The sequence below is a fragment of the Cardiocondyla obscurior genome, linkage group LG02, assembly GCF_019399895.1.
Source record: "Cardiocondyla obscurior isolate alpha-2009 linkage group LG02, Cobs3.1, whole genome shotgun sequence".
NCBI classification, from domain to species: domain Eukaryota; kingdom Metazoa; phylum Arthropoda; class Insecta; order Hymenoptera; family Formicidae; genus Cardiocondyla; species Cardiocondyla obscurior.
The window spans coordinates 5,789,234-5,816,238 of NC_091865.1; the positions used below are offsets into that span (position 1 = coordinate 5,789,234).

The following is a 27,005-nucleotide window of genomic DNA, read 5'->3' on the forward strand; positions in this document are numbered from 1 at the left end:
ATAAGATATGGGTGCGTACGTAACATCTTCCCTCCCGTTGAGAGGAATCCGATCAACTTATATTTTAATGGTTAATATATTTTATATCGAGTGGTTCGCATTGTACATTGAGTTGTGAGTTTATGTTGACATATTTTATTTTGTGTTTGTCATACGAGGACAATTAATCCACAGGAAGAGGACACAGGTATTTTGTTGCTCTTCTCAATTCGCCGTTAGCTGTTTTGATTGTGGCGGCTCGGACTACCTTATCTTCACCGGGATGCAATTGTATAATCCTTCCTAGCGTCCATTGTGTGCATGGCATATTTTTATCCTTGATTAATACTACGGTTCCATTTTCGATTTTCGGTCCATCCTTCATCCATTTAATGCGTTTTTGTAATTCATTTAAATACTCAAGACTCCATCTTGCCCAGAAATCTTGGCGTACTTTAGATATATGTTCCCAAATGGAAAGTCGATTATCTGAAACAGAAGTGAAATCTCTTTTCGGAAGAGATGTTAAAGGCTTGCCAATTAAATAGTGAGAAGGTGTTAAAGCAAGCAAATCATTGGGATCAGATGACAAGGAAGTAATAGGTCTGGAATTAAGGATACCTTCCACCTGTATTGTAAATGTATTTAGTTCTTCGAAGATGAATAATGAATCGCCTACGACTCGTTTAAAATGATGCTTGAACAATTTTACCATAGACTCCCACAATCCGCCGAAGTGGGGGGCTGCTGGTAGAATGAAATGCCAGGATAGGCGGTGTTCAGACGCATATTTAAGTACAAGCTCCTGATGTTTATTTGAATTAAGTAATGCGTATATCTCTCTCAATTGGTTGTTGGCGCCTACAAAATTTGATCCATTGTCAGAATAAATATTTTTTGGTATGCCTCTTCTGGCGATAAATCGGCGTAGAGTTGCGAGGAAACCGTCCGTGGAAAGGTCGCTCACAACTTCTAGGTGTACAGCTTTGATGGACATGCACACGAATATGCAAACATATACTTTAATTCGTGTGCGGTTTCGGTATTTCTTCTCCTTTATATAGAATGGCCCACAGAAGTCGATCCCGGTGTTACTGAATGGAATTGTTTCACATACGCGTGTTGATGGGAGGTTTCCCATTTTATATTCAATTGTGTTAGCAGCAAATCGATGGCATCGTATACATGAACGAATTACCTTTCTCACTTGATTTCGACCATCTAAGATCCAATATTTTTGTCGTAATGTGTATAATGTAGTCTGGATCCCTGCGTGATAATGTTTTTCATGTATCTCTCGAATTATTTTATCAGTCAATTGATGTCGGCTAGGTAACAAAATCGGATGTTTTTGCGCGAAATTTAATAATTTCGAGTTTTGCAATCGACCTCCGACTCGCATAAGTCCTCGTTCGTCCAGAAATGGATTGAGATGTATGAATTTGCCTTTGTACTGTGAATCTTTAGTTTTAATTTCTTTAATATCTTGCGAAAAATTTGTAATTTGAAGTAGTTTCAATATCCGTATTTCTGCTTCGTTTATTTCTTTTGAACATAATGGGCCAACGTATTTGTTATCGGATTTGAAACGAAGACAATATGCGATTATTCGGCATATTTTAGAAAAGGTGGAATATTTTTGGAAAATTTCTGGTTTGTTAATCGTCGTGATTAAACATGTATTTATTTTCAGCTCCGGTATTTTAATTGTCGGTATGGTTTCGTGAGGCCACTCACTTTCTTCTTTCGTTAACCATGAGGGTCCTTCGCGCCATGTGTTGTTTTGTAAAAAGGCTCGTGGTAATTGTCCTCTTGATATTGTATCTGCTGGATTGTCTTCTGATCGTATGTGTCGCCATTCGATTGTATCGGTAATTTCCGTTATTTCGGTGACACGATTAGCGACGTAGGTTTTAAGTAGGTGAGGTGAAGTTTTTAACCAATTTAAAACAATCGTGGAGTCACACCAAAAAATTACTCTATTAGGTGAAATGTTTAGTGTTTTGTGGATGTCGGCGAATAATCGCGCTAGTAGCAATGCGCCACACAACTCGAGTCGTGGGATTGTGATAATTTTCAGTGGTGCAACTCGTGACTTTGAGCATATTAACCTACTGATGATTTTCTTATCCTTTCCGACGCAACGTGTGTATATGCAAGCTCCATAACCGATACTACTGGCATCACAAAAACCATGTATTTGAACATCATGGTATTCTTTCAATAATATCTGGCGATCAAATGTAACGCGCCGCATGTTTTGTAGCTGTTTAACAAATTCTGACCATTCGGTATATATGGTTTGAGAAACTGACTCATCCCAATGTATTCCGGCTTGCCAGACGTCTTGCATTAATTTTTTCGCGTAGATGATTATCGGGCCCATTAAACCTATCGGATCGAAAATTTTTGCGATTTCTGAGAGAATTTTCCGTTTTGTCAATATTCCAATATTATCGATAGGGTGAGCTGAATAATATATTTTATCGTCCTGTGTACTCCAAGAAACACCTAGAGTTTTTAACGAAGAGTCTGTGTCGAGTGTTAGATTTAAATGTAACGATTCATTAGCCATGTCATTAATAACGCGTAAGTCATTTGACGCCCATTGCCGAATATTAAAACCGCCTCGTTGTAATAAGGCAGTTATTTCATCTCTAATTTCACGCGCTTCTTTAATGGTAACAGCGCCCGACAATAGATCATCAACGTAAAGATGATTTCTGAGAATGTTGGCTGCTCTCGGAAACGTTTGTTGTTCGTCATCAGCTAATTTTTTTATCGTTTGAATCGCTAAAAAAGGCGAAGATGAAACGCCGAATGTCAATGTATTCAATTGAAATGTTTTAATTTCCCCGTTTTCGCGCCATAACAGTCGTTGATATCGGCGATCTTCCGGGTGAACCCATACTTGGTGATACATTTTTTCTATATCTGCTGATATAACGTAATTGTACGTGCGAAACCTGATCAGATGTTCGAATAATTTGTCCTGTATCGTTGGTCCCACCAATAAGGTATCGTTAAGAGAAGTTCCGTTGATCGATTTGGCCGAAACATCAAAAACTATACGAATCTTTGTAGTGTTGCTCGATTCCTTGAATACCGCATGGTGCGGCATATAATACTTGTCGTCGTCGAAATCTTCTACTACGGATATATGTCCTAATTTTTTGTATTCTTCGATTATTTTTGTGTATTCTTGCTTTAAAATATCATTAGAATTAAATTTTCGCTCTAAAGATAACAAACGTTTAAGTGCTATAGATCGAGATTCTCCAATTCGTTTGTTTAAGTCGCGGAATGGTAAGCGGACCGTATAACGTCCGTCCGGGTTTCGTGACACTGTTTCATTAAAAAATGTTTCGCATTTAACTTCTTCTCTCGATTTCGGTTTATCAGCGTGAATTTCTTCGATCATCCAAAATTTAGTGACTTGATTCTCTAAATTAGTTAGACAACACATTGATGGTTTTGAATTTTTGTGTTTCGAGGTATCGCCCGCAACGACCCAACCTAGTCGTGTTTTTTGTAAGTATAGATCGCGATCGTCCTTTGATATGTTGATCTGTCCGACGGAAAACAGCGATAATGTTGCACCGGATCCTATCAATAAATCCACTGGACCAGGTACATGAAAATTTGAATCTGCAAGTTTTATGTTAGCCGGTATTTTTATTGACTCCCGCGGAAATACTTCGGACGGAATTGAGTTTGCAATGACTGGTATTGTGAGACAAGTTAACCTTTTCAAAAATTCATTATGTGTAGATTGAATAATTATCTGCACTATGCCCTTAGATAATGTGCCAGTTGCGTTAATCGTATTAATCTGTAATGTGTGTGATTCTACGTGTAAATTTAGTCGTTTTACCGCTGATTCCGTGATAAAATTTGCTGTCGCGCAGGTGTCTAATAACGCGCGACATCTTATAAAGTTTTTCCGTTGATCGTCATAAATATGTATCATTGCGCTGGTCATTAAATGAGGTGAAAAACTAGGTAAGATAGTTGAGAGACATGTTCTTCTCTCGCCAATTTGTTCGACTAGTCATGCTTGTCTTTCACTGTCGGACTGTTTTATATCGGTTTTAATGGAATTTGAGTAATTGTCAATATGTAGTAAGGTGTTGTGGCGTTTATGGCAGCGAGGACAAGTGGAATATCCGCACGGCCTATTACGATGTGAGCGTAAACAATTATAACAAAGTCTCGCTTTCTTAATAGTATCAATGCGTTTCTGGACTGGCATTTGTTTGAAAGTATCGCAGACAAAAAGCGGATGTTGTTTGTTTTTACATACGACGCAATTCCGTGATGTATCTACGATAAAACTTTGATTCGCGGGATGAATCTTTCGTCGCTTCGCCGATGGCTCGAATTTGCCCTTTTCTGTGTCCGGAATCTTCGAACGTTCTCGCTTGGAAGCCGTTACTGCTGTTCTGTACAAGAATTCGTACAATTTATCTAATGTTGGCATTTCGTCTCGTTCGAGGTTGACCTCCCACTTTTCGGTCGTTTGCCGCGGTAATTTACTTTCAATAAGATGTATAATCATTTCCGATCCAACCGTGATTCCTAATGAATTGAGAGAAGCTAGATGTTGTTGTATCTCGTCAGCGAGTTTAGTTAATCCGTTTGACGTTTCTTTTTCTAACACAGGTGCATTTATGATCATCGAAAGATGCCGCGACACTAATAGTCTTTTAACTTCATACGCACGTTCTAGCAAATCCCATGCCTTCGTATAATTTATCCCGTCTACGGAAAAAACCTTTACTTTATTTGCCGCGTCGCCAATTAATGCCGCCTTTAAATAATGCAATTTGTCAATTTCAGATAAATCCGTTTGTGACCCGATTACATTGTGGAATGCGTTTTTAAAAGATAGCCAATTTTCATATCTTCCATCAAAAGTTGGCAGCGGTGCTTCTGGCAATTTAATTCTTCGCATACGAATGGTCGTTGTTGAATTTACGCTTTCTGATCGAACGTCATTATTAGTACCGCTAGTACTCGCGTTTGATGTATCCGCTCGATTTAGAAAATTTTCAATTCTACCCGCTAATGCGTAGAAACGGTCTTGAATCTGAGTGAATTCCACTTGATGTGCTTCATCGGGGTCAGATATCGCAAGTTCATCATTGTATTCCTCGAAAGCGTTGTAAAGAGTCGTTAACCGTGCCAATCGTAGCTTTAACGCGGTGTTGTCGAGAGCTTGTTTTTCGAATAAATTGGTCAAACTCGTAATCTGCGACTTTAAAGATGTTCGTTTTTGTATAAGGAACCGTGTTCTCTCGGCCATATTTATGAATTAAAGAAACGGATATAATATATTGTATATATGTTCTACTTATGTACTGTCCTTGTTTCTTCTACAAAATGCCGTAGGTGCGGATCCAAAGTTTGATTTAGTCCGTCACGGAATGGGTCGTCTCAACCTCTGGCCAGTCCTTAGAATTCTTCTTAGTTTCGACGCACTGATCACTATGTTTGTTCATAAATTTATAGCCTCAACACCTCACAGGAGGCACCAAAATGTTAAGTCTATCAAAATAAAAATGATTAATCTCTACTTTGTATTTCATTTATTTTGTAAATAAATTTCACAAGACAAAGTTTAATTTTTATACTCGCAGAACCACACGTTCGTGCTGTGATATCTCACAGCTTCTTTTATATATTTGTGCCTGAATCGCGACACTAACTGACTAACGAAATTTTTAATGACGATCCGACTGCTTTCGAACGACGGACGCAACTGTGAAGCGTTCGATATCAATATTCGCTCTCTACCGACTGACTGAAATTATATCGTTTGTATGCGTTTTGGAAGATATTCCGGATTGGCTATTGACATTATATGTGTTCCTCATAAAAAGCCTCCTGATTGGTTGTCAAAAATCTATGTTTTGTGGAGGCTGTCCCAAAGGCCGTCGCGAATCGACGTTTGTTTAGTCGTCGGCGCCGAAACGGCAACGTCTTTGTTTTTGACTGGCGACGGTAATAGGCATGCTATTGTCCCTTCAAATTCTAAAATAGCGCGATAAAATCTGTCTTCACAAGAGCGTCCGGAAGCAATAAATTTTTTTGGATCTTTTCGTCATTTTTTTGTTATCGCTTATTGGTCGTGCACGACTGTACATGATTCTATATTATTTCGCATAATACCGTATAATAAGATATGGGTGCGTACGCAACAGCGTCGATTGTGTACGTACATAACGTTTACATCGACCTGCTTGTCTAACAAGATTAAATGTTTTTTTCAAATTAAATGAAAACGATCAAATTGCTTGCAAGATTCACGATTCTGATAATAAAACAACGAATTGCTCGAATTAGATTTAACAAAAAAGTTTGCGCGTCGATTGTTTTATTCGCTTTTTCATGTATTTTGTCAAAACAATGAGTTTTAAGAAATGAAAAAATATAAATACCTTGACAAAAGATTGCGCGTCACATCTGGTTCCGTGGGAGATGTTGCACCCGTTGACAGTGAAACGGATGCAATCCATTTTCTCGTATCACGCGGTGCACTAATTGTCTTGATACACCCACATTTTCAGCCACGCGCCGCACACTATTTGTCGGATCATTTTCGAACTCGTTTAGAATTGCTTCTTCACGATTAATGTTCCGACGAACACCGCGATCAAATTGCACTAACTGTTGTCTCTGCACACTTACAAAACCCGTATTTCGCGCACGCCGAACGCATCTTAAAATTGTCCCAACCGTTGGATGGACTCGGTTGAGAAATCTTTCGCGATAAATATGGGCTGCTTCTAACGCGTTTTCGTGAGCCATCCCGTAACAGATTAACATATCTGTGTACTCACTAGCTGTATACCGCATTTTTCAATATAAAATTGAAAGCACTTAATGTCTCGCAACACGTTTGTACAAAGAAGTACTAGACTGTTAAAAGAAACAACAATTTAAAGTTATAAATATTGCTTGTTGTTTCATCACCTGTGAAATTTTATTTAATTCGCTGACTCTCCATTAGCATTCGCGATCCGTCCGCGCTCTTCGCTTATGCTTTGTTATTTTTGTCAGTCGCCGAATACCGCTTCTAGTTTACATCGACAGGTTCAATACGTTAGAGTCGGATTAATCCGGTTCTCACTAGTATCTCGTCACCTGTTTGTTTTGTATTTTCGATGTTTCCGATGATCGAGGGCCGATTCTGCCGAAACGCGGGCAGTTTCGCTCAAACTTCGATACTAATAAGAAAGAAGTTCTCACGTAGTCACCGTACGGTTCACTCGTCGCATATTCTCTCTCGGCCGCGAGCATCGGACCGTTCCGTCTCTATCTGAATACTCCGCGATCTTTCATTAAATTTTCTTATCAGGTTTTCCTTTCGCTTTATTTCTTTTTTTGTTACACGAACAATCGCGGAGCAAGGTGTCGCGATCGCGCAATTTGTCGGCCCGCGTTCAAGATATCCGCCGTTCGCGAGAAGATTTCCGACGATCGGGCGGGAAAGCAACCGCTCTCGAAGATTTCCGTCGGGAAGGCCGAGCTCAGAAGATCTCCGTCCGTTACCACCGCCAACCTTGCTCGCGTGATTTCCTACTTCTACATTGTATAGTTTTTGTATCATTTTTTTTGTAAATATAATTTTTTTTGCTCTTTGTTAACTGTGACCATAAGAATTTCGCCTTTCTTTGTATTGTCGACCTCAAGTCAAAGCACCGTGCCGAGCTCATTGCTGAGCTGTTTGCTCACACACAAAGAAATCGGAAGTGTGCATTTCCGCAGAAACGTGCACATAAATTGAGTGGTCCTTCGAGCCGGATTCGGCGCGTGTGCTTCTCCCGTGCGATTCTCTTTCGCTCGTCATGGCTGAGGTTGCGAAGCAATTGTTGCTCACGCAAGGACAATTGCAACGATCAATCGTGCGCGCAGTTGACAACCTGAAAAAATTGGGTCGTGCCAATGTCACATCTGCCACCTTGCGGTCTCGGATCACCTCCCTTAAAGAAAACTGGGCGCTGTTCTTCCGCGGGCACTCTGAGCTGCTTAATTCCATCACGGATGAGACAAAGCTGTCGATTTCCTACTTCAAGGACAACATCTATGATGCCGTTGAGGACGCCTATCAGAGTGCCTTAGACTTCATGAACGAGTCGCTGGAAACATTGGAACCGCCGGCCGTGAGTTTAAATCAAACAGGCACTGACTCGTCGTCTGGTCACGCTCGGTCGAATTTCTCTCTGTCCCATCTACCGCCGATTTCCTTGCCTCCGTTTGATGGCAATTTAGATAAATGGGAACAATTTCGCGACCGTTTTAATTCGCTGATTATTCAGAACCGCGATCTAACGGATTTTGCGCGCATGCATTACCTGTTATCGTGCCTCACTGGTTGCGCCCTTGAATGCGTTCGCGATCTCGCTGTCACCGCGGACAATTTCGACAGCGCCTGGCAGGCCTTAAACTCGCGGTTTGAGAACAAGCGACGGTTAATTCGCACGCATTTGTCCACGCTGCTTAATCTCCCCGTTATTTCGCGAGAGTCCGCAGGAGATTTACAAGCTTTACTGGATAAAGTCACCTCGTCGCTCACCTCACTGAAAAATCTAAATCGGCGACCGAAGGATTTGTGGAGCGATATCTTGGTGCACATCATTTGTCAGCGCCTCGATGCGTCGTCGCGAAAATCGTGGAGCATAAAAACAAGTGATTCCGATGATCTTCCGTCGTATACGGACTTACTCGAGTTTCTTCGACATCGTCGCCGCGCGCTGGACGATCTGGTCGTTCCTGCGTCACGCCAGATCGTTGCCAAGCCGTCCCCTCGCAAAATAACTGCGTCCACAGCATCTTCGAATCTCGCGCCCGTACCGGCCGCTGCCGTCTCACCCGTCTCCGCTCCCGCAAATGCGCATCATGTGTCCTCACCAGCGGGTCCGGCCTCTCGATGCCCGATTTGCCAAGCTCGACATTATTTTAACTCTTGTCCGTCATTTGTGAAAGGGAGTTTGAGCCATCGTCGCAGTCTTGTGCAAACGCATAAACGTTGTTTTAACTGCTTAGGCGGGAATCATGTAAGTCGTGATTGCCCTAGCAAGTATACTTGCCGTACTTGCCATCAGAAGCATCATTCGTTGCTTCACGACGACGCTTCCGAGGGCTCACACTCATCTTCGACGCAGGAGAGGCCGGGTACAGAAGTCTCTGAGGCGAATGGCCCTCACGCGGAGGTCACATCGCTCGTCGCGTCACGCGCTCCGTCTCGGGAAGCGATCCCTGTTTTGCTCGCCACCGCTTGGATTTCTGTTGTCGGTCCCTCTGGTCGGGAACTCCGCGTTCGTGCGTTAATCGACCAAGGCTCAGAAATGACGTTTGTATCCGAGTCAGTCGCAAATCTACTGCGTCTCAAGCGAGTTCGGTGCCCTGTTACGATCTCCGCCGTCGGCGGTAAGAACGCCGGCACGTATAAATTCGCGACTCGCGTCGTTATCTCTTCCGTCGAAAATCGTGCTCCGTCGCTCGAAATTCTCGCGTTGATTCTGCCAAAGCTAACGTCGTATTCACCGCGGTGTGCGTCGGGGCTCCAATCTCTGTCACACCTTCGCGGACTCAAACTTGCCGATGTCGATCCCACGAACGGAGAGCCAATTAATATGATATTAGGCGCGGACATTTATAGCGAGATCATTTTAGAAGGGTTGAAAAAAGGAGCGCCGGGTCAACTCATAGCGCAAAATTCAATATTCGGCTGGATTCTCTCGGGCCCTGTCGGGGCTCGCGATTCCGATGCGAGCGGTGTTCTTCCACCCCCCCGAATCGCCGTTCATCTCTCGGTCACGCAAGACACCGACGCCGTCGAACTCACCGATGCGCTTGAGCGATTTTGGATCAGTGAGGAGCCGCCCGAACACCACGCGCCGTCAATTGAGGACGAGCAATGCGAATCGCATTTTGTAAATTCGCATTCGCGCCGACCCGATGGTCGTTACGTTGTCCGTCTCCCGTTTAAGAATCCGCCTCCGCTCGAAATCGGGCATTCTAGATCACGGGCGCTGAATTGTATTCGCGCGTTGTTGCGTCGGTTTCGTTCGAATCCGGACTTGGCCTCGGAATATCGCGATTTCATGAACGAATATGCATCGCTCGGGCATATGCGTCTCGCTTCTCCGTCGGATAGGCAAACCGTGTTTATTCCGCACCATCCGTTTTCGTCCCGACAGCGTCACTTCTCGGATTCGCGTCGTTTTCAATGCGTCCAGCCGCACAACAAATGGCTCCAGCCTAAACGATCTAATGTACGCCGGTCCGAAATTGCAGAGTGATTTGCCGACGATCATTTTTAAATGGCGATTATGTCGGTACGTGTGCACAGCGGACATCGCCAAGATGTACCGCCAGATTCTTGTCGATGAAAGGGACGTCGATTTTCAGCGCATTCTATGGCAGCCGGATTCGCGAGACGATGTTTGCGAGTATCAATTATTAACCGTTACGTACGGCACAGCGTGTGCTCCGTTTCTCGCCTTGCGCGTGCTCAAGCAATTGGCGCACGACGATGGTCACGAATTTCCGCTCGCGCGGGCTGTGCTGAACAATCACATCTACGTCGACGATGTCTTGTTCGGCGCCGATACGGTCGATCACCTCGTCGAAAAGCGCGATCAGCTCACGACGTTATTACTGCGCGGCGGTTTTACATTGCGAAAATGGGCAAGCAACTCGGCCCGACTCCTATCCGATATCGACCCCGTCGACCATGGGCTAGCGTGTAGCCCGATTCCTGTTTCCGACGAACAATTAAAGATCCTCGGCACTCACTGGATGCCCTTTTCGGACGAGTTTCAGTTTCGAATCTCCGCTCCCGAATCTGTTCCACGTACGAAGCGCTCAATCTTGTCCACGATCGCTAAATTATACGACCCGATGGGTTGGGTTACTCCTACGATTATCTGCGCTAAGATAATCATTCAACATCTGTGGAAGCTGAAGATCTCGTGGAACGATCCCGTCCCCCCGCAAATCTTATCTCGGTGGCATAACATCTACTCGAATTTCTCACATCTGAATTCCATTCAGATTCCGCGGTGGGTCGGAATTGACGCTGCCTCGCGGACTATCGAGCTGCACGGATTCGCGGACGCCTCCAGCGAAGCCTACGCCGCCGTAATCTACTCGCGTGTAATATCACAGTCGGGAGAGATTCTTTCCTCCTTACTAATCGCGAAATCAAAAGTCGCTCCGCTCAAACTGCTGAGTATCCCGCGCCTTGAACTCTCCGCCGCGGTTCTGCTTGCCAAATTAATGGAATTTACTCGCGCTTTGTTCACCGACTTTACCGTTCGCATCACCTGCTGGACAGATTCATCGATCGTGCTCGCGTGGTTGCGACATCCGCCGTCACACTGGAAAACATTCGTGGCAAACCGTGTCGCGGACGTGCAATCAAGACTTGCTGGCGTTACTTGGCGCCATGTCGTCACCGGAGATAATCCCGCGGACTGTGCTTCGCGCGGATTACTAGGTAAAGAGCTGGTCACTCATTCGTTATGGTGGCACGGACCCTCTTGGTTAAATCTGCCGTGCGAACACTGGCCTGATTCGTTAGTGACAATTCCCTCGGACGCGCCGTTGAAGCGAAGGACTGTCGCGTCGCACGTGATCACCTCGCCCGCAACGTTTGATTTGGCTGATCGCTTTTTGTCTTGGCCTAAATTAATTCGCGTCACCGCATTTCTACTCCGTTTTATCACGCGCTGCCGCCGTCGACGCGACGTATCGACTCATGACTCTCCTTCGGTTGCGCTAACAACTCATGAGTGTTCTTCGGCCAAGTTATTTTGGTTAAAATTTATTCAAGCCGCTGTCTTTTCTCGCGAGCTTCAAGCCCTGGCTTCAAATCGGCCAGTTTCGACGACAAGTCCTCTGAGCGCGCTCAACGCCTTTCTCGACCGAGATGGACTCATCCGTGTTGGTGGTCGCATTCGCCGCGCCCCGCTCACGTTCACTGTTCGACATCCGATTATCTTAGCGGCCCATACTCTCGTCACACTTATTATTTCGTACACTCACCTCCGCGCTTTGCACGGCGGCCTGCAACTCACACTAAATACTTTGCGTCGCGAATTTTGGATTCTCCGCGCTCGCAATTTAACCAAATTCGTCATTCACAGGTGTGTGACCTGCGTTCGAGAACGAGCTACTGCTCCTTTGCAATTAATGGGCGATCTTCCCTCCTGTCGCGTATCTGCCCCGAAACGCTGCTTTTCACATTGCGGCCTCGATTATGCCGGTCCCTTCATCGTTCGATCTTCCGGAGGTCGCGGCGTGAAAACCACAAAATGTTACATCGCTGTTTTTATTTGCATGGCGACCCGCGCAATTCATTTGGAACTCGTTCCAGATTATTCTACTCCTGCATTTCTCAATGCATTCTCACGTTTTTGCTCTCGCCGCGGGCCTCCATCGCACGTTTATTCAGACAACGGCACAACGTTCGTCGGTGCCGACCGCGAATTACGCTCCGCTTATTGCGCCGCAATCCGAGATCCGTCATTTCTAAATCTTCATGCCACTGAAAATATATCCTGGCACTTCATCCCGCCGGCTGCTCCTCACTTCGGTGGCATGTGGGAGGCAGAAGTCAAGAGCGTCAAGCATCATCTCCGGCGGGTCATCGGATCTCATGCCCTCACGTTCGAGGAATTCTCAACACTTCTATGCCGAATCGAGGCGTGCCTTAATTCCCGACCGCTCGCCCCTTTAGCGGATTCTTGCGACTCCTATGACGTCCTTACTCCGGGCCACTTTTTAATCGGGTCTGCTCTTACGGTCCCTCCGGAAGAATCTACGCTCGATTGTGCTGAAAATCGATTAAATCGATGGCAGCTCATCCGTCACAAGACTGAACGACTTTGGTCTTTATGGTACATGGATTATGTTAATACTCTCCAGCAGCGTTCAAAGTGGCGCCGATCTCAGCCTGCTCTCAAAGCCAAGCAATTAGTTATCCTTAAAAATTCAGCGCTACCCCCTTGTAAGTGGGAACTCGGCCGTATTACGGAATGCTTCCCTGGATCAGACGGACTCGTTCGCGTCGTTTCTGTCAAAACCGCGTTGTCAGAATTCAAGCGTCCGATCTCTAAAGTATGCGTTCTACCTATCGACGTCGAGACCGCACCGATGTCGAACTAAAAATTTTGTCATTTTTTTTGCGTGCGTTGCATTGTATTACTTAGGTTTAAGTCACCGTTTTTCTTGTATGTAAAATTCAATGTACATAGGCCAGCGGGCCAGTTCTATTACGATTATGTTGCGTTTGCGCGCCGCATGGCGGGCGGCATTTATTATACTTTTTTTTGAAGCAGCTCCTTTTCGAAATACCATTTCGAGCGGTATGTTTCATCACCTGTGAAATTTTATTTAATTCGCTGACTCTCCATTAGCATTCGCGATCCGTCCGCGCTCTTCGCTTATGCTTTGTTATTTTTGTCAGTCGCCGAATACCGCTTCTAGTTTACATCGACAGGTTCAATACGTTAGAGTCGGATTAATCCGGTTCTCACTAGTATCTCGTCACCTGTTTGTTTTGTATTTTCGATGTTTCCGATGATCGAAAGCCGATTCTGCCGAAACGCGGGCAGTTTCGCTCGAACTTCGATACTAATAAGAAAGAAGTTCTCACGTAGTCACCGTACGGTTCACTCGTCGCATATTCTCTCTCGGCCGCGAGCATCGGACCGTTCCGTCTCTATCTGAATACTCCGCGATCTTTCATTAAATTTTCTTATCAGGTTTTCCTTTCGCTTTATTTCTTTTTTTGTTACACGAATAATCGCGGAGCAAGGTGTCGCGATCGCGCAATTTGTCGGCCCGCGTTCAAGATATCCGCCGTTCGCGAGAAGATTTCCGACGATCGGGCGGGAAAGCAACCGCTCTCGAAGATTTCCGTCGGGAAGGCCGAGCTCAGAAGATCTCCGTCCGTTACCACCGCCAACCTTGCTCGCGTGATTTCCTACTTCTACATTGTATAGTTTTTGTATCATTTTTTTTTGTAAATATATTTTTTTTTTTGCTCTTTGTTAACTGTGACCATAAGAATTTCGCCTTTCTTTGTATTGTCGACCTCAAGTCAAAGCACCGTGCCGAGCTCATTGCTGAGCTGTTTGCTCACACACAAAGAAATCGGAAGTGTGCATTTCCGCAGAAACGTGCACACTTGTGCTGCTTTTGTAACAAGGCGCCTAATATTAAAACTAATAATTTTAATACCGGTCGGTAAATACATTCAACTTTTGCGTGTAAATTCTCATTAACAAAAATTTATTTTGTTCTTTTGTATAATTTTTGTATAATTTTTTATTTTTTCGAATAAAATTGACCACTCGAAAAAATTTCTTAAAACTCATTGTTTTGACAAAATACATGAAAAAGCGAATAAAACGATCGACGCGCAAACTCTTTTGTTAAATCTAATTCGAGCAATTTGTTGTTTTATTATCAGAATCGTGAATCTTGCAAGCAATTTGATCGTTTTCATTTAATTTGAAAAAAACATTTAATCTTGTTAGACAAGCAGGTCGATGTAAACGTTATGTACGTACACAATCGACGCGACAACATTTAGTCGACCTGCTTGACTCTAAATACGTTGAGAACGCGTATACATACATTTGTCTAACAAGTACATATGCATGTATACTTTGTTATAACTGATACTTATAATTAATTTAATTTCTTAATTAATAATAATTAATACTGTATGTTGACAGTCTTTTTAGCTCAATGTCGTCAAGATGAGACGTTTCCTGACCATATTTTATGGAGCGACGAGGCAATTTTTACTCCAAATGGAATTTTTAATTCTAAAAATTTCATTATGTGGCAACACCAAAATCCACACGCCGTTTGTCAGTGTGCCTTCCAATTTAGATGGAAGTTAAACGTCTGGGTAGGAGTAATTGACAATAGAGTAGTAAGTATTTTTCTTACATAAAAATTATAATAAAAAACCAAATTTTAAATATTTGTATTATTAATTTGCAGATTGGTCCATACTATTTGCCTCCGCGCCTCGATGGGGAAAGATACGCGCAATTTTTGGAAAATCATCTTCCAATTTTGTTAGAAAAGCTTCCTCTACAAATGCGGCAAACGATGATTTTCCAGCACGACGGAGCACCACCGCATTATTCACGTCGCGCGCGTATGGTCTTGGATCGACACTTTCCGGATCGGTGGATAGGCCGAAATGGTCCAATTTCGTGGCCAGCAAGATCTCCAGATCTTAACGTCCTCGATTATTTTGTGTGGGGATACATAAAAAATCGAGTGTAGAATGTGCGCGATCGTAATGTAGAGGAAGTACGCGAAAACATCATAGCGGTTTTCAATACCATTACGCCGAACATGGCATATCGCGCTACTCGGCAAATCATCCAGAGAGCACAGCTATGCATACAAGAACAGGGCAATTATTTCGAACAGCTGATGCATTAATTTTTAACAGTGAATTAGGCCTATTGGGGACACCACTAAAAAAAAAACGCGCCAAGCTATCTACCTCGCGGGGTGGTGTGAAAACGATAGCGTTTTCATACCGCAATAATAGAATTTCCATAGTCGAAACAATTAAACAATAATACTTTATTCATCAGGTTGCTTATCTATTAAAGTTATAATAATAAAGACATTAAATCAAGTAAATAATCGCGAACACGAATAGAAAATAAACCCTACAATTTCCTTCGCGCATTGCTCGATGCTTGAATAGATAGTATACATTAACGCGATAATAGCGTAAGCTGTGATTTCGGACGGCCAAACCTCTTCCCTCACCATGCGTCGTCGCTTCCCTTACCCGCGCACCGTCCTCCGACTCGCCTAAGAACCGAACCGCCCAATCTATGATTTTTGTAAAGTCGCGTGGGATGGGCCGTACTTTCAGCGTCTCGGTAGCTTTCAGCGGCGCGGTCTTACTCGCACGGGGGCGTCAAATCTTTACATGTTATTTTCTCGGTTATTAACGCCTAACTTACAAAACCGTATAGGACTTTTCTACTTATTTTTTGAAGCTTAACCTACAACTAAGAACTTTTTTATATCAACTGGGACACCCTGTATATATATATATATATATATATATATTAACCATTGTAATATAATTCCTTTTTTAAAATATATATAACATTTAACATTTATATCACATTTGCTAGTTCTTTTATTCCCATTCTGATTTCCAGACATTGTAACCGCTCCCACGATTCTTTATAACATACTTGCAATCAATCTTTCTGTTTTATTACACGGAGGTGCGTAACAGTTCTTCTTTAAACGGTCACATTACCTGCGTGTGCGCAACGTTTTACTTCTATTATCTTTTACGTTGTATGATTTAAACTATGATTCAAACACCCCCACCACATTTTTTTTTATAGAACGTTTTTGTGTTCTCCAGTTCACGAACAGTAGTACATCGTTGGCTATGGATCTATTCAGTTCGGTAATTCGCGCTTGTCGTTTTTAGTGTCATACAGTTCGCATTAACTGTGTATACAATTTTGACGTGAAAAAAAACCATTTTTCAGCATTTTTAGTGTGAAAACTTATCTCACTCATCACCACCTCTCAAAAGCCCTGTATCACCTCCGCTAGAAGAGAGAGGTGTAATACTTTACACATAACCACGCTCATTATCATCATCACCATCATTATCATCATCATCATCATTTGAGTCCTGCCTCACCTCCACTAGAGGAGAGAGGTGTAGGATTTTGCGCACCACCACGCTCATTGTCATCACTTGAGAATCCTGCTTCACCTCCGCTAGAGGAGCAAGGTATATTGCCGCGGACGCCTCCTGGTTCACCTCTTCCTCTTCTTGAGAAGAGATGTGAATCTCAGACACCTCCAGGGTTTCCTCTCCCTCTTGAGGAGATGAACGTTGAACCCCTTTCATCATTTAGTTCCCCCTTTTTTCTCTGGAGTCAAAGAGAAAAGAGTGAACTATGTGCGATGAATGGTGACTGGTGGTTGCGCGATCCAGTAGAAGACTCGGAATGCACAACCGTGGAAAATTCTAATGATGATAACGCCGGTTCTCTCGCGAAAAAGTTAAAATCATATGTTGATTCCGATGAGAGCACCGAATTAAAAGAAGACTATTTATTTAAAACGGGGCAAACTTCATTAAATGTGAGTGCGCGTGTGTGTATGATAAGATGCGTCGCTTTCGCATCTTCTCATACAAACATTTTTTACTAATATGTAATGAAAAGGAGAAAAAAAAGCAGGAGGAGGAGGAGGAAAAGAAGGAGGAGGAGGTGGAAGCTGTATATAAAAGGTAATATTAAAATTGAATAAATGTGTGCGTGCGTGTGTGTGTGAGAACGCGTGTCAGGAGATATGAAGTGTCAACGCCTGTGTATACAATAAACTGAATTTTTCTGTAGATAAACTTATACCAGATGGCTGAAAATTCTTACAGAAGAAAATGTTAATTAGAATAATAAACTTGACATTGAAATAATAAACTCGAAATTAAAGATTATGAAAGAAGGATTTAATTGGCATAAAAAACCCTCCCTCAGCATGGGAGGAGGGAAAAAGCCGAAAATTGAGAATTACAAATTTTACAAAGGTTTTTAATAAAGCGCATGCATGCTGATAAGTCGAGAAATACAAAGAAGAATGATGATTAAATTACTCACAGTTCTGAAGAAAATTAACTTAAATTTGAATCTCAAAATCAACACCAGGTTTCCTTTCATTTAATCCACAATAATTTGTATAGTTTGTTCCTTTTTTTTTAAAGTATGAGTCGGCGGGAGCAGCCCGTTTCTTCAAATGGGGGCAGCCCAAATTCTTATCGGGAGCAGCCCGAGTAATTACACAGGAGCAGCCTGTTCCGCTGTTTAACAGCTGATAAATAATTTTCCGGGAGCAGCCCGTATTAACACTTTATGATTTTCTGGGAATAGCCCGTAATAACACTTTATAACTTTTTTAAAAAGGAACACTCCTAGATCTCTTGTGATTTAATACTCTTTCGATTATACTAATATGTTTTTTAATAATGAAATGCTTTATTTTCTTATACATGTGTTACTTATTGAAAGGCATTTATCGTTATGTGTATAAGTTTAAAATAATAATAACGGAAACGTAATCCTAGCTTTCACGGCGCCGTCGCGTCGCCAATTACGCACCTTAAAGAGATCATCTTGCTAGCCATTTCTTTGTTTCATTAGGCAAAGATAAAGCACGCCTTGCGTCTTATAACGATCTGCAAATACGCAGTGCCTTTCTCTAACTAATGTCACGAACGATCGTGAAACCAGAGACAATAATCTCAAGCTAGCAACGCAAGATGATCCTGCGAATTCTCAGATCGCCGGAGTAGATGTATATGGAGCGGTTCTGGATCACTATGTGTTAGTGTATCCGTGTGACCTAGGGTGAGGGGTAATGACGTCACGCGGAGAGGGGGGTGTTAACGGTTTTGGACCCGTGAGACCTTGGGCAAGGGGTAATGACGTCACGCGGGAAGAGGGTGGGTATTTATAAATCGCCCCTGTGTCGGCGATTCTAGGAACAAATTGTTTAGAAAATAATAACAACATCAAAACTCTGAAATGTAATATTATTTTTTTAAATGATAAGCGCGTCGTCGCGCAGCGGCATGTTTATTCGGCATCGCAACTTTCAAAAGAGTCGCGATTTTTTCAAAGGAGTCGCGATTTTTTTTAAAGGGGTTGTGTGGCGTCGCGGCGGCAACGGGCGGCGGCGGCGGCGGCGGCAGCGGCGAATTGCAAGGTATCGCGCCCATCGTTCCCTCTCGCTCGTACTCGTTCGTGCCACCTATCGTTCCCTCTCGCTTGCACCCGTTAAACGCAAAGTATCGCGCGCCCATCGTTCCCTCTCTCTCGCACCCGTTCGCGCCGCCTATCAACGATTCTTTTATGCGCTCATACGATTTGAATGCGGGTAACGCTGTACACACCCCCCGGCTAATCGCTCCTCCTTATCTTATTTCTTTCTCTTTCAGATACATACGTTACATATGAACAAGGCGGATTCACGAAGTGGACTTACGCCTCACAATTATAAGAAGATGAAGGATGGAATAGAAATAATTAAAAAATGTTACATATAGACTACAAAGTATATATTTTCTAAATATGCGATACAATATATTTCATTATACTTTTTTTCTTACACATTTATTATAATCGCAAGCAGTTCACAATCTATAATTTGTTGTTCGTCGAAGGAATCGCTGCTGCGTACAGCGCTCACCGCTTCGGTACGACTTCTTGATGCGGAAGCGATTTTACAAAATTGCTCGTATTTGTCGTCGATCTTCGGTAGGGCTTTGGTGAATACGTTGAATTTCAAAGCGACGCAATCATCAAAATCCAACATTCGCGTGAACGTAGCCTCGGTCCTAGCCATACGTGCGTCGAAAGATTCAAGTCGCACAAGTTTCATTTCGTTCATGTAACATATTCGCACTGTGAGCGAACCTATGTTCAAACAGTCGTATGGTTGCTTCGGTCGATCGCGAAGCATATTCTGAATTGTCCATCGATGCTCGCAGAGTTCTTTCCAGATGTCAAGTAACATCAGCTGTTTGATAAAGCAAGTATGTGGATGCAAGCAAGGGGTTAGACTGAATATTGCAAAACAAAATTGTTTTATTTTTACAATGACTATAATTGATATTATTATCTTATAAAACTAAGTATCTGGGCTGCTACACTTTGAAGGAGAAGAAAAAGAAAAACAAAGACGTTAGATTAATCTGTTGAATCCAAAACTAAACATAATGAAATAATAATTGAAAATAAAGGTTAATTAATTGTAGCAAATAATTACCCAGGGAATTCCTATAATAAACGTGAGTGTAGTTTGAAAGTATGCGTGTATCTTCAAGATGTGTGTATTTCTGAATGCGGGTATTCTCTGTATGCGTTTAATCCTCAAGCAACTTAATGCTAAAACCCTGGCAGGATCTGAATTCACTGCCCTTACGGGTTAATATCCTTTGCGTGGTATTGAACCGACGCCCAAACAAGCATCATCCAGATGCGAATATGCCCTGGCAGTGCTTAGAAAGACTGTCCTTACGGGCCACACTGCAGTATGATCAATTTTCACTTATTGACTCTGAAAGAACGTGAAAAGTTAATTCGTAACGCTCCCAAGATTTAGCTCTTGCTGACTGCTCGGCGGTTAGCAACGAAACAAGAAAAACAGCAGGCAGTCGAGCGGCCACGTGCACGTAACTCTAGCGACCAATCACCGCATGCGGCGGTGTTTGGTCCAATGACGTGAGAGTGACGGCCCTCTACCCAGCGCGCGTAATATGAGTATAAAGAAAATATCTTATATTCCAACATCAGCAATTCATCTTGTTATATGATAATTCGGAATCTGTAATATCGATATACTAAGTTACCGATCCGCGCAGCGTCGTAAGACAAAAGAGCGATTAGGAGACGCACGCACTAGACGTTAGAGCTTGCTAAGAAGTCCTACGTTTCGTTTATAAACCCGCAGCCGGGGTAAGTTTACTTTACTATTATATTTATAAGTACTTTTGTTAATGAGTTTTTTAATGGCATATTCTTGAATGTCTACACTTTTGAAATATCAAAAAAAAATTTTTGATTTTTTCAAAATTCTACACTAGAATACCCCCTTAACTTTATTCACCGTTTCCTCTAATATTTCTTTACACCTTCTTATCAATCCCTCCCTTACCCCTCTTTTCTTCATTGCTTCCACCAGTTTTCTCCTATCCACTGAGTCAATGGCCGCTCTCATATCAATGAATGCTATCACCATATTGGTGATATCCCTTCCTTTTCTTCTATCTTCTTGTTTATCAAACAGTTTAACACATATATCTGGTCCACTGTCCCCATGTCTCTTCTAAATCCGGCCTGACTCCGTGGTAATATTCCTTTCTCTTCTATATTCTTCCTTAGTCTTTCTGCTAGCACAGATGCGTACACCTTGTACGCTGTCTGCGTCAGTGTTATTCCTCTGTACTCTTCTACCTTTTCCCCCTTCCCTTTTTTTAACATCGGGACTACCACTCCTTCTCTCCATTCCTCCGGCATCCCCTCCCCCCTCCATACCTTCTTACACATTTTCCATAACTTCTCTTTTACATTTCCCCCTCCCCATTTCCAGGTCTCATTTTCAATTCCATCACTCCCTGCTGCTTTTCCTTTTTTCAATTTTCTTATTACTTTCTCAAATTTTTCTCTATCTATGTCTTCCTCCACATCCTCTTCTCTCTCTTTACCCAATTCCCCTCCAACTCTCCGTTCCACACCACCTAGTATCTCTCTAAAATATTCCCCATTCTTCGATCTTTTTTTTTTCTTCTATTTCCTTCCTTTTCTTTCTTCCCTTGTTTACTATTTTTCACACTTTTTTTTAGGTTCTAATTTTTTCTATCTCTTTCTCCCATCTCATCCTTTCTTGCAATTTTTTCTCCTCACATAGCCTCTTGTATTCTCCTATCATCTTTTTATAGTTTTCCCCGCTCCCTTCTCCCTTCCTCCATTTTTGCAATTCTTCCTTAACTTTACATTTTTTTCTTCTACATTCTTCATCCCACCATCTTTCTTTGGGTTTCCCCCCCCCCCTCTTTTTTCATTTCTTTTCTTACTAATTTTTTTGTTTTTTCCAATTCTTTACTGAAATTTTTCCAGTTTTCCTCCATTTTATCTTCTCTTTCCCTTTTTTCTTCATACTTTTCCCTAAATATTTTTCTCTCCTCCTCACTCCAGTCTAGTTTCATACTCTTTTTCTTTCCATACTTATAACTTTTTCTCTTTCCTCCTTCTCCTTTTATCGTCACTATTAACGGCAAGTGGTCTGAATCCACTTCCTCCCTTACCTTCATTTCTATTATTTCTTTTTTTGTTTCCACATTACTAATCACATAATCTATCAATGTTTTCCCTCTTCCCCCCACGTATGTCCACTCGCCCTTTTCGTCTCCTTTTGTACATCCATTGATTATTCCCCATCCCGCTTCTTCCAGAACTTTACAGAATCTTTTTCCTTCCTCTGTAATTTTTTTATCCTTTGTTTTCCTTTTCCTTTTTTCCTTGTCTTTTTCCTCCTTTTCATCATCCCACAATCCCCCCTCCTCTCCCATTCGCACATTAAAGTCCCCCCCAATCAAATATCTCACTCTTTCTTTTTCATCCATCCAGTTTCTCATATTTTCTATCATATTTTCTAGCTTCTCATTCACATATACCCCTGCTATTTTCCACCATATTCCTCCACATCTTATCTTTATTCCTATCATTTCTTTCTTATCTTCAAAATCTCTTTTTCTTTCTCCTTTTAAATCCTCCTTCCATCCCATCAACAATCCCCCCATAGCCCTCCCTTTCTTATTTTTCTTTTCTGCCCCCTTATTTATCCATTTGTAACCCTTTGGCAATCTGTTTCTTATTCCCTTTCATCTTTTTTCCTCCAACCATGTTTTACACATATAAATCACGCCCCACTTCTCCATGCCCTTCCAAAAATCATCATCTTTGTTTTCTACCCCTGCCACATTCCAAAAAACTATTTTTATTTTCCTATTTTCTGTCTCTGCCTTTTTCCTTCTTTTCTCCTTCTTCTTTCCCTCTTTTTCTTTACCCCCTTTATTTTTCACATTTCTATTTTTTTCCTTATTCTTTTCTTTTTCTCCTTCTTCACCTTTTATCCTCTTTTTTTCCAATTCCTTTTCTTCTCTTTCTCTGCCCCTTTTTAAAAACTTGCATTTATTCTATCCACAGTCACCCGCTTCCTTTTATTTCCTTCTGTTTCAAAAGCCTTTGCTCTATCCCACTTTCTCAATTCCTCCTTCAAATCGTTCCATAACCACATTTCCTTGTTTACCCATATCTTTTTATATCCTATCTTCACCTGTTTTCCTTCTCTTTTTAATCTATCCGCTTCTCTCTTTATAGTCCATTCCACTTTCCTTTCATATTCCGTCAAATCGTCTCCTATCCATTCCGTCCTGTCCTTCAGTTTTCCTTTACCTCATAATATTTCCAATTTTTCTTTAAAGTTTTCCATTTTTACCCATACCATTCCGAAGCTTTCTTTGTTCACTCCTCCTATTTTATTCACGTCTATCTTTGCTTTTACACCTATTGCTTCAAATATCTCTCCTACTTGTTCCTTCAGCGCCTTTTTGTCTTTATTTTCTATTTTTATTCCTCTTATTATTAAATTATTCTTTCTCCATTCCTTCTTTCCTCTTTCTTTTCCCATTTCTAGCATTCTCGTTCTTTCTTCCAGGCTTAACACTTTTCCACTTATTTCTGCTGGCATTTCCGATTTACCTTCCTCATATTTTTTTTCCCTGATTCTTTTTTCTATTTCATCTATTCTTTTCTCTAAATCTTTTTTTTCTCCTCTCCATATTGCCTTTAAATCTTTTATTTCCTTCCTTATCTGCACCTTAATTTCCCTTACCTCTTCTATCTGGGCTTGGATCCTTGGGAATCCACTTTTCATCTCTTTTATAACCTCCTCAAACCCTTCCTTACTTACTCTTCCTTCACCACCCTCCTCTGTCGTTTTCACCGGCAACCTATATACTTTTACGCTTTTTCTGAATCCTTCCAGTCCTTCTATTTCACCTATCTCCTCCTGCCTTTCCTTCCTTTTTTCTTCTTGTTTCCAAGCTTCCATTATTGGTAAGCTATTGGACCTTTCCCTCATCAGCATTTCGACTTTGGCCGGCCTTCCCATTTTCTTCTTCGTTTTTCCCTCTCCTTTTTCTTCTTTTCCCATCTCAATATTTTCCTTCTTTTGTTCACTCATTTTCCCAAATCTGTTCTGAACCTCTTTCCTTTGTCTTTATTACCTTTTACTTTCCCCTTCGCCCCCTTACCTTCCTCCTTTCCTTTGTCTTACTCTCGGTTTTTTCCCTGTCACCGCCAACCTAACCTTCAAAGAACTCCGCCTTGTACTTTCTCAGATTTCTCCCTTTATTCTCACCTCCACCCTTTCCCTTTACTTGCCCTCCTTAAAAACCTTCCCCTTTATCCCCACAACACCACCCTTTGCTTCTAAATTTTTTTTAACACCCAAAAACCCTTTTTTCTGCACTCACACTCTCATACATACAACCACTCGCTCTGCTATCGGAAACGAAAGTCCTACAAACATTTTTTGTAATTAATTAATTAACTTATTGATTAATTTATTGATTAATCTATTTAAATTTTAAAAAATCGTTAATCGATAGAGATTTTGCCAAAACAGAAGAAAATAATTTTTTAATAATAAAAACTTGTAAAATAATGGCGCTACTAAGCTTTAAATATAGAAACAATAGTTTTTATGTAAAATCACGACTTTCCAAAAATAGAACATAAAATGGGTTTGTAATGTTAACGTTTTATTATCGGGGCGAACCTAGGTCTACGTGTGTACGGTTGTACATGGGTTTATAACTTTTAAAATTTTCTAGCTTTTTTAGGTTCTTGGCGCTATTATTTGATCTTATTAGTTTTATAAAGAGTATTTTATATTAAAATACACATTTTATGTCCTATTTTTGGAAAGTTTTATTACGGTGGAGTCTTGGTTTTGAGGGTCTTTTTTTTAGAAGTCTTGGTTTTGAGGGTCTTTTTTTTGAGAAGTCTTGGTTTTGCTTAAATATAATTATCTATTTTCTTCAGGTTCTTGGCGCAATTATTTGATCTCATTAGTTTTATAGAGAGTATTTGACATTAATGTACACATTTTATGTTCTATTTTGGATTGGAGGAGTTTTTTTTTTGTAGTCTTTTTGTAGGAGTCTTTTTTAGGAATTATTTTTTTAAAGAAGTTTTTTTTTGGGAGAAATTTTGGTTTAGAGGGTTCTTTTTTAGTAGGGGTTCTTTTTTTAGAAAATCTTTGTTTGAGGGAGTCTTGGTTTTGAAGGAATCTTTTTATGGAAGTCTCGATTTTACTTAAAAAGTTTGTCGAGAATGCTTTTCGCGCGCTTATAATTGGCGCTTTTTTATACCTTTTTTTAAAAAAAAGTAATTTTTGGGAAATTTCATTCATTTTGTAGTTTAACAGTCCAACCAATCGCTTTCTAAATAGGATCCGTTAAAAGCTTCTATATTGTTACGCCGGGAACGGGTCGGCGAACGTCTCCGCGTTCGTGTCTCTTTCTCACACTCACTCACACTCGCGGCGCTCGAGCTCCGCGAAAGAGAAGAAGACGGATTTAGAAAAAGAAAAGATAAGAGTTTAATCGGACTTAACCAAATACATCAAATACATCCGCACCGAATTAAGTCACGGGCAGAACTGTCATTTTAATAATAATCAATAGTCTTCGTTTACCTAGCAACGGGGAACCAAAACCTCGGAGCGAGCCGGCAGCTTCAAGCTGCTCCGTATACCGGGCGTAACACTGCCCTCCCCTCTTCCTCCAGATTGTCGCCCCGACAATCAGGGGGGGCCTCCGTGGCTTCCTGTTCCACCTTGGACTCCTGTCCAAGTTCTTGAACTCCACGAAGCGACGCGAAGAATCTTCATCAGCGCGAAGATGCTTCCATCCTTGGCTTCCAGCCCGATTCCGCTGCTCCTCTTAAAATCTTCAAACAAGGGGGGGACATAACTTTCTGTGGACCCTCCGACTCAAGGTCTCCCCAAGTTCCTGTTCCGGCATTAGCCCTTCGTCCCATGGAAAACCACAGATCAAAAACCATGGAAAGAACAGTCTTCTTAACGAAAAATCTTCCTTCATCTTGAAACGGAGCGGAACACGTTTCTCCTGAAGAAAATTCTCCTTCCTCCCCGTCCAGCTAAACTCCTCCTCAAAAGAGAAAAAGAAGAAAAGCAGTTTTCAAAGAAAAATCAATTTTCTCCCCCCAAAAAAAAAAAACAAACACGGCCCCCAAAACCAATTTAATTTCCCTTTCAAAATACGGAGCCAACCTATCCGCATGGACGACTTTTTTCCTATGTTTAGGCGACTTCTGAATACAGAACACCACCTCCCCTAACTTTTTTAAAATCAAGTAAGGTCCTTCCCAATTACTTTGCAATTTAGGAGCCTTACCTCTAACTCTACAAAGATTAAAAAACCAAACCTTCTGTCCCTCTTGGAATAAAATATCCCTAACATTCTTACCATAAAACGCCTTAACACGAGAGGATTTAACCGCCATCTTCCTCCTGACTTGAGAATGGATTTCATCAAGCCTTTGTCTTAAACTCCTAACAAACTCTTCTTGAGAAGCTGAAGACTGAGAAGATTGAGGAGGCATTCCCCGCGTCAAATTTAACGGTAACCTTAAATCCCTGCCAAAACAAAGCTCCGCCGGAGAAACCTCAGTGACCTCATGCTTCGAAGACCTATAAGCTAACAAAAACATTGAAATCCAACGATCCCAATCCTTTTGATTTTCTGAAACAAATTTTGAAAGATATTCCAAAACCGTACGATGCTGTCGCTCCACCTGCCCATCCGATTGTGGATGTAAAGCAGTAGTCCTAGTTTTCCTAACCCCCAAAAGATTCAACAACTCTTTCAAAAGACCAGACTCAAAGTTTCGTCCCTGATCTGTATGTATTTCCTCAGGAACTCCAAATCTTGAAATAATTTCCCTAACAAAAACTTCAGCTACCGTTCTTGCCCTAATATTCCTCACCGGAAATGCTTCCACCCATTTAGAAAAACAATCTACAATTACTAAAAGAAACCTATTCCCAGAAGAAGATATAGGAAAAGGACCAAGATCGTCCATCTGTAATCTCTGAAACGGAGATCCGACATTGTAAATCTGCAAAGAAGATTTCCCTTTGCCGGAAGGTCCCTTCTTTGAACAACAAACCGAACATGAACGACACCAATCTTCTACATCTTGCTTGCAAGAAACCCAATAAAAACGCTTTCGAATTCTATCTAGAGTCTTATTGATTCCAAAGTGCCCAACCAAAGGAGAATCATGAGCATCAGCCAGAACCCCCTTAATCCGTTTACGAGGAACCACTAATTGCAACAGCACCTT

At 41.8% G+C, this 27,005-nt stretch overlaps 4 protein-coding genes across 4 annotated transcripts; 1 reads left to right on the forward strand and 3 right to left on the reverse strand.

Moving 5' to 3' along the window:
* Positions 1-163: 163 nt before the first annotated feature.
* On the reverse strand, positions 164-3,949 carry LOC139112832 (uncharacterized). Its single transcript, XM_070673860.1, has one exon. It carries the CDS (start codon positions 3,947-3,949, stop codon positions 164-166), a length of 3,786 nt encoding a protein of 1,261 aa, XP_070529961.1.
* On the reverse strand, positions 3,152-5,841 carry LOC139113089 (uncharacterized). The gene has a single exon (XM_070673974.1). It carries the CDS (start codon positions 5,282-5,284, stop codon positions 4,031-4,033), a length of 1,254 nt encoding a protein of 417 aa, XP_070530075.1. The 5' UTR covers positions 5,285-5,841; the 3' UTR covers positions 3,152-4,030.
* A 1,988-nt stretch (positions 5,842-7,829) lies between these two features.
* Positions 7,830-15,297, forward strand: LOC139112841 (uncharacterized). Its single transcript, XM_070673861.1, has 5 exons — positions 7,830-9,156; positions 10,337-10,840; positions 12,365-12,997; positions 14,733-14,935; positions 15,007-15,297. The coding sequence occupies exons 1-5, from the start codon at positions 7,830-7,832 to the stop codon at positions 15,295-15,297; spliced, it is 2,958 nt and encodes a 985-aa protein (XP_070529962.1).
* A 7,728-nt stretch (positions 15,298-23,025) lies between these two features.
* LOC139112857 (uncharacterized protein PF3D7_1120000-like) lies at positions 23,026-23,814 on the reverse strand. The gene has a single exon (XM_070673862.1). The coding sequence runs from the start codon at positions 23,812-23,814 to the stop codon at positions 23,026-23,028; it is 789 nt and encodes a 262-aa protein (XP_070529963.1).
* Positions 23,815-27,005: the final 3,191 nt, after the last annotated feature.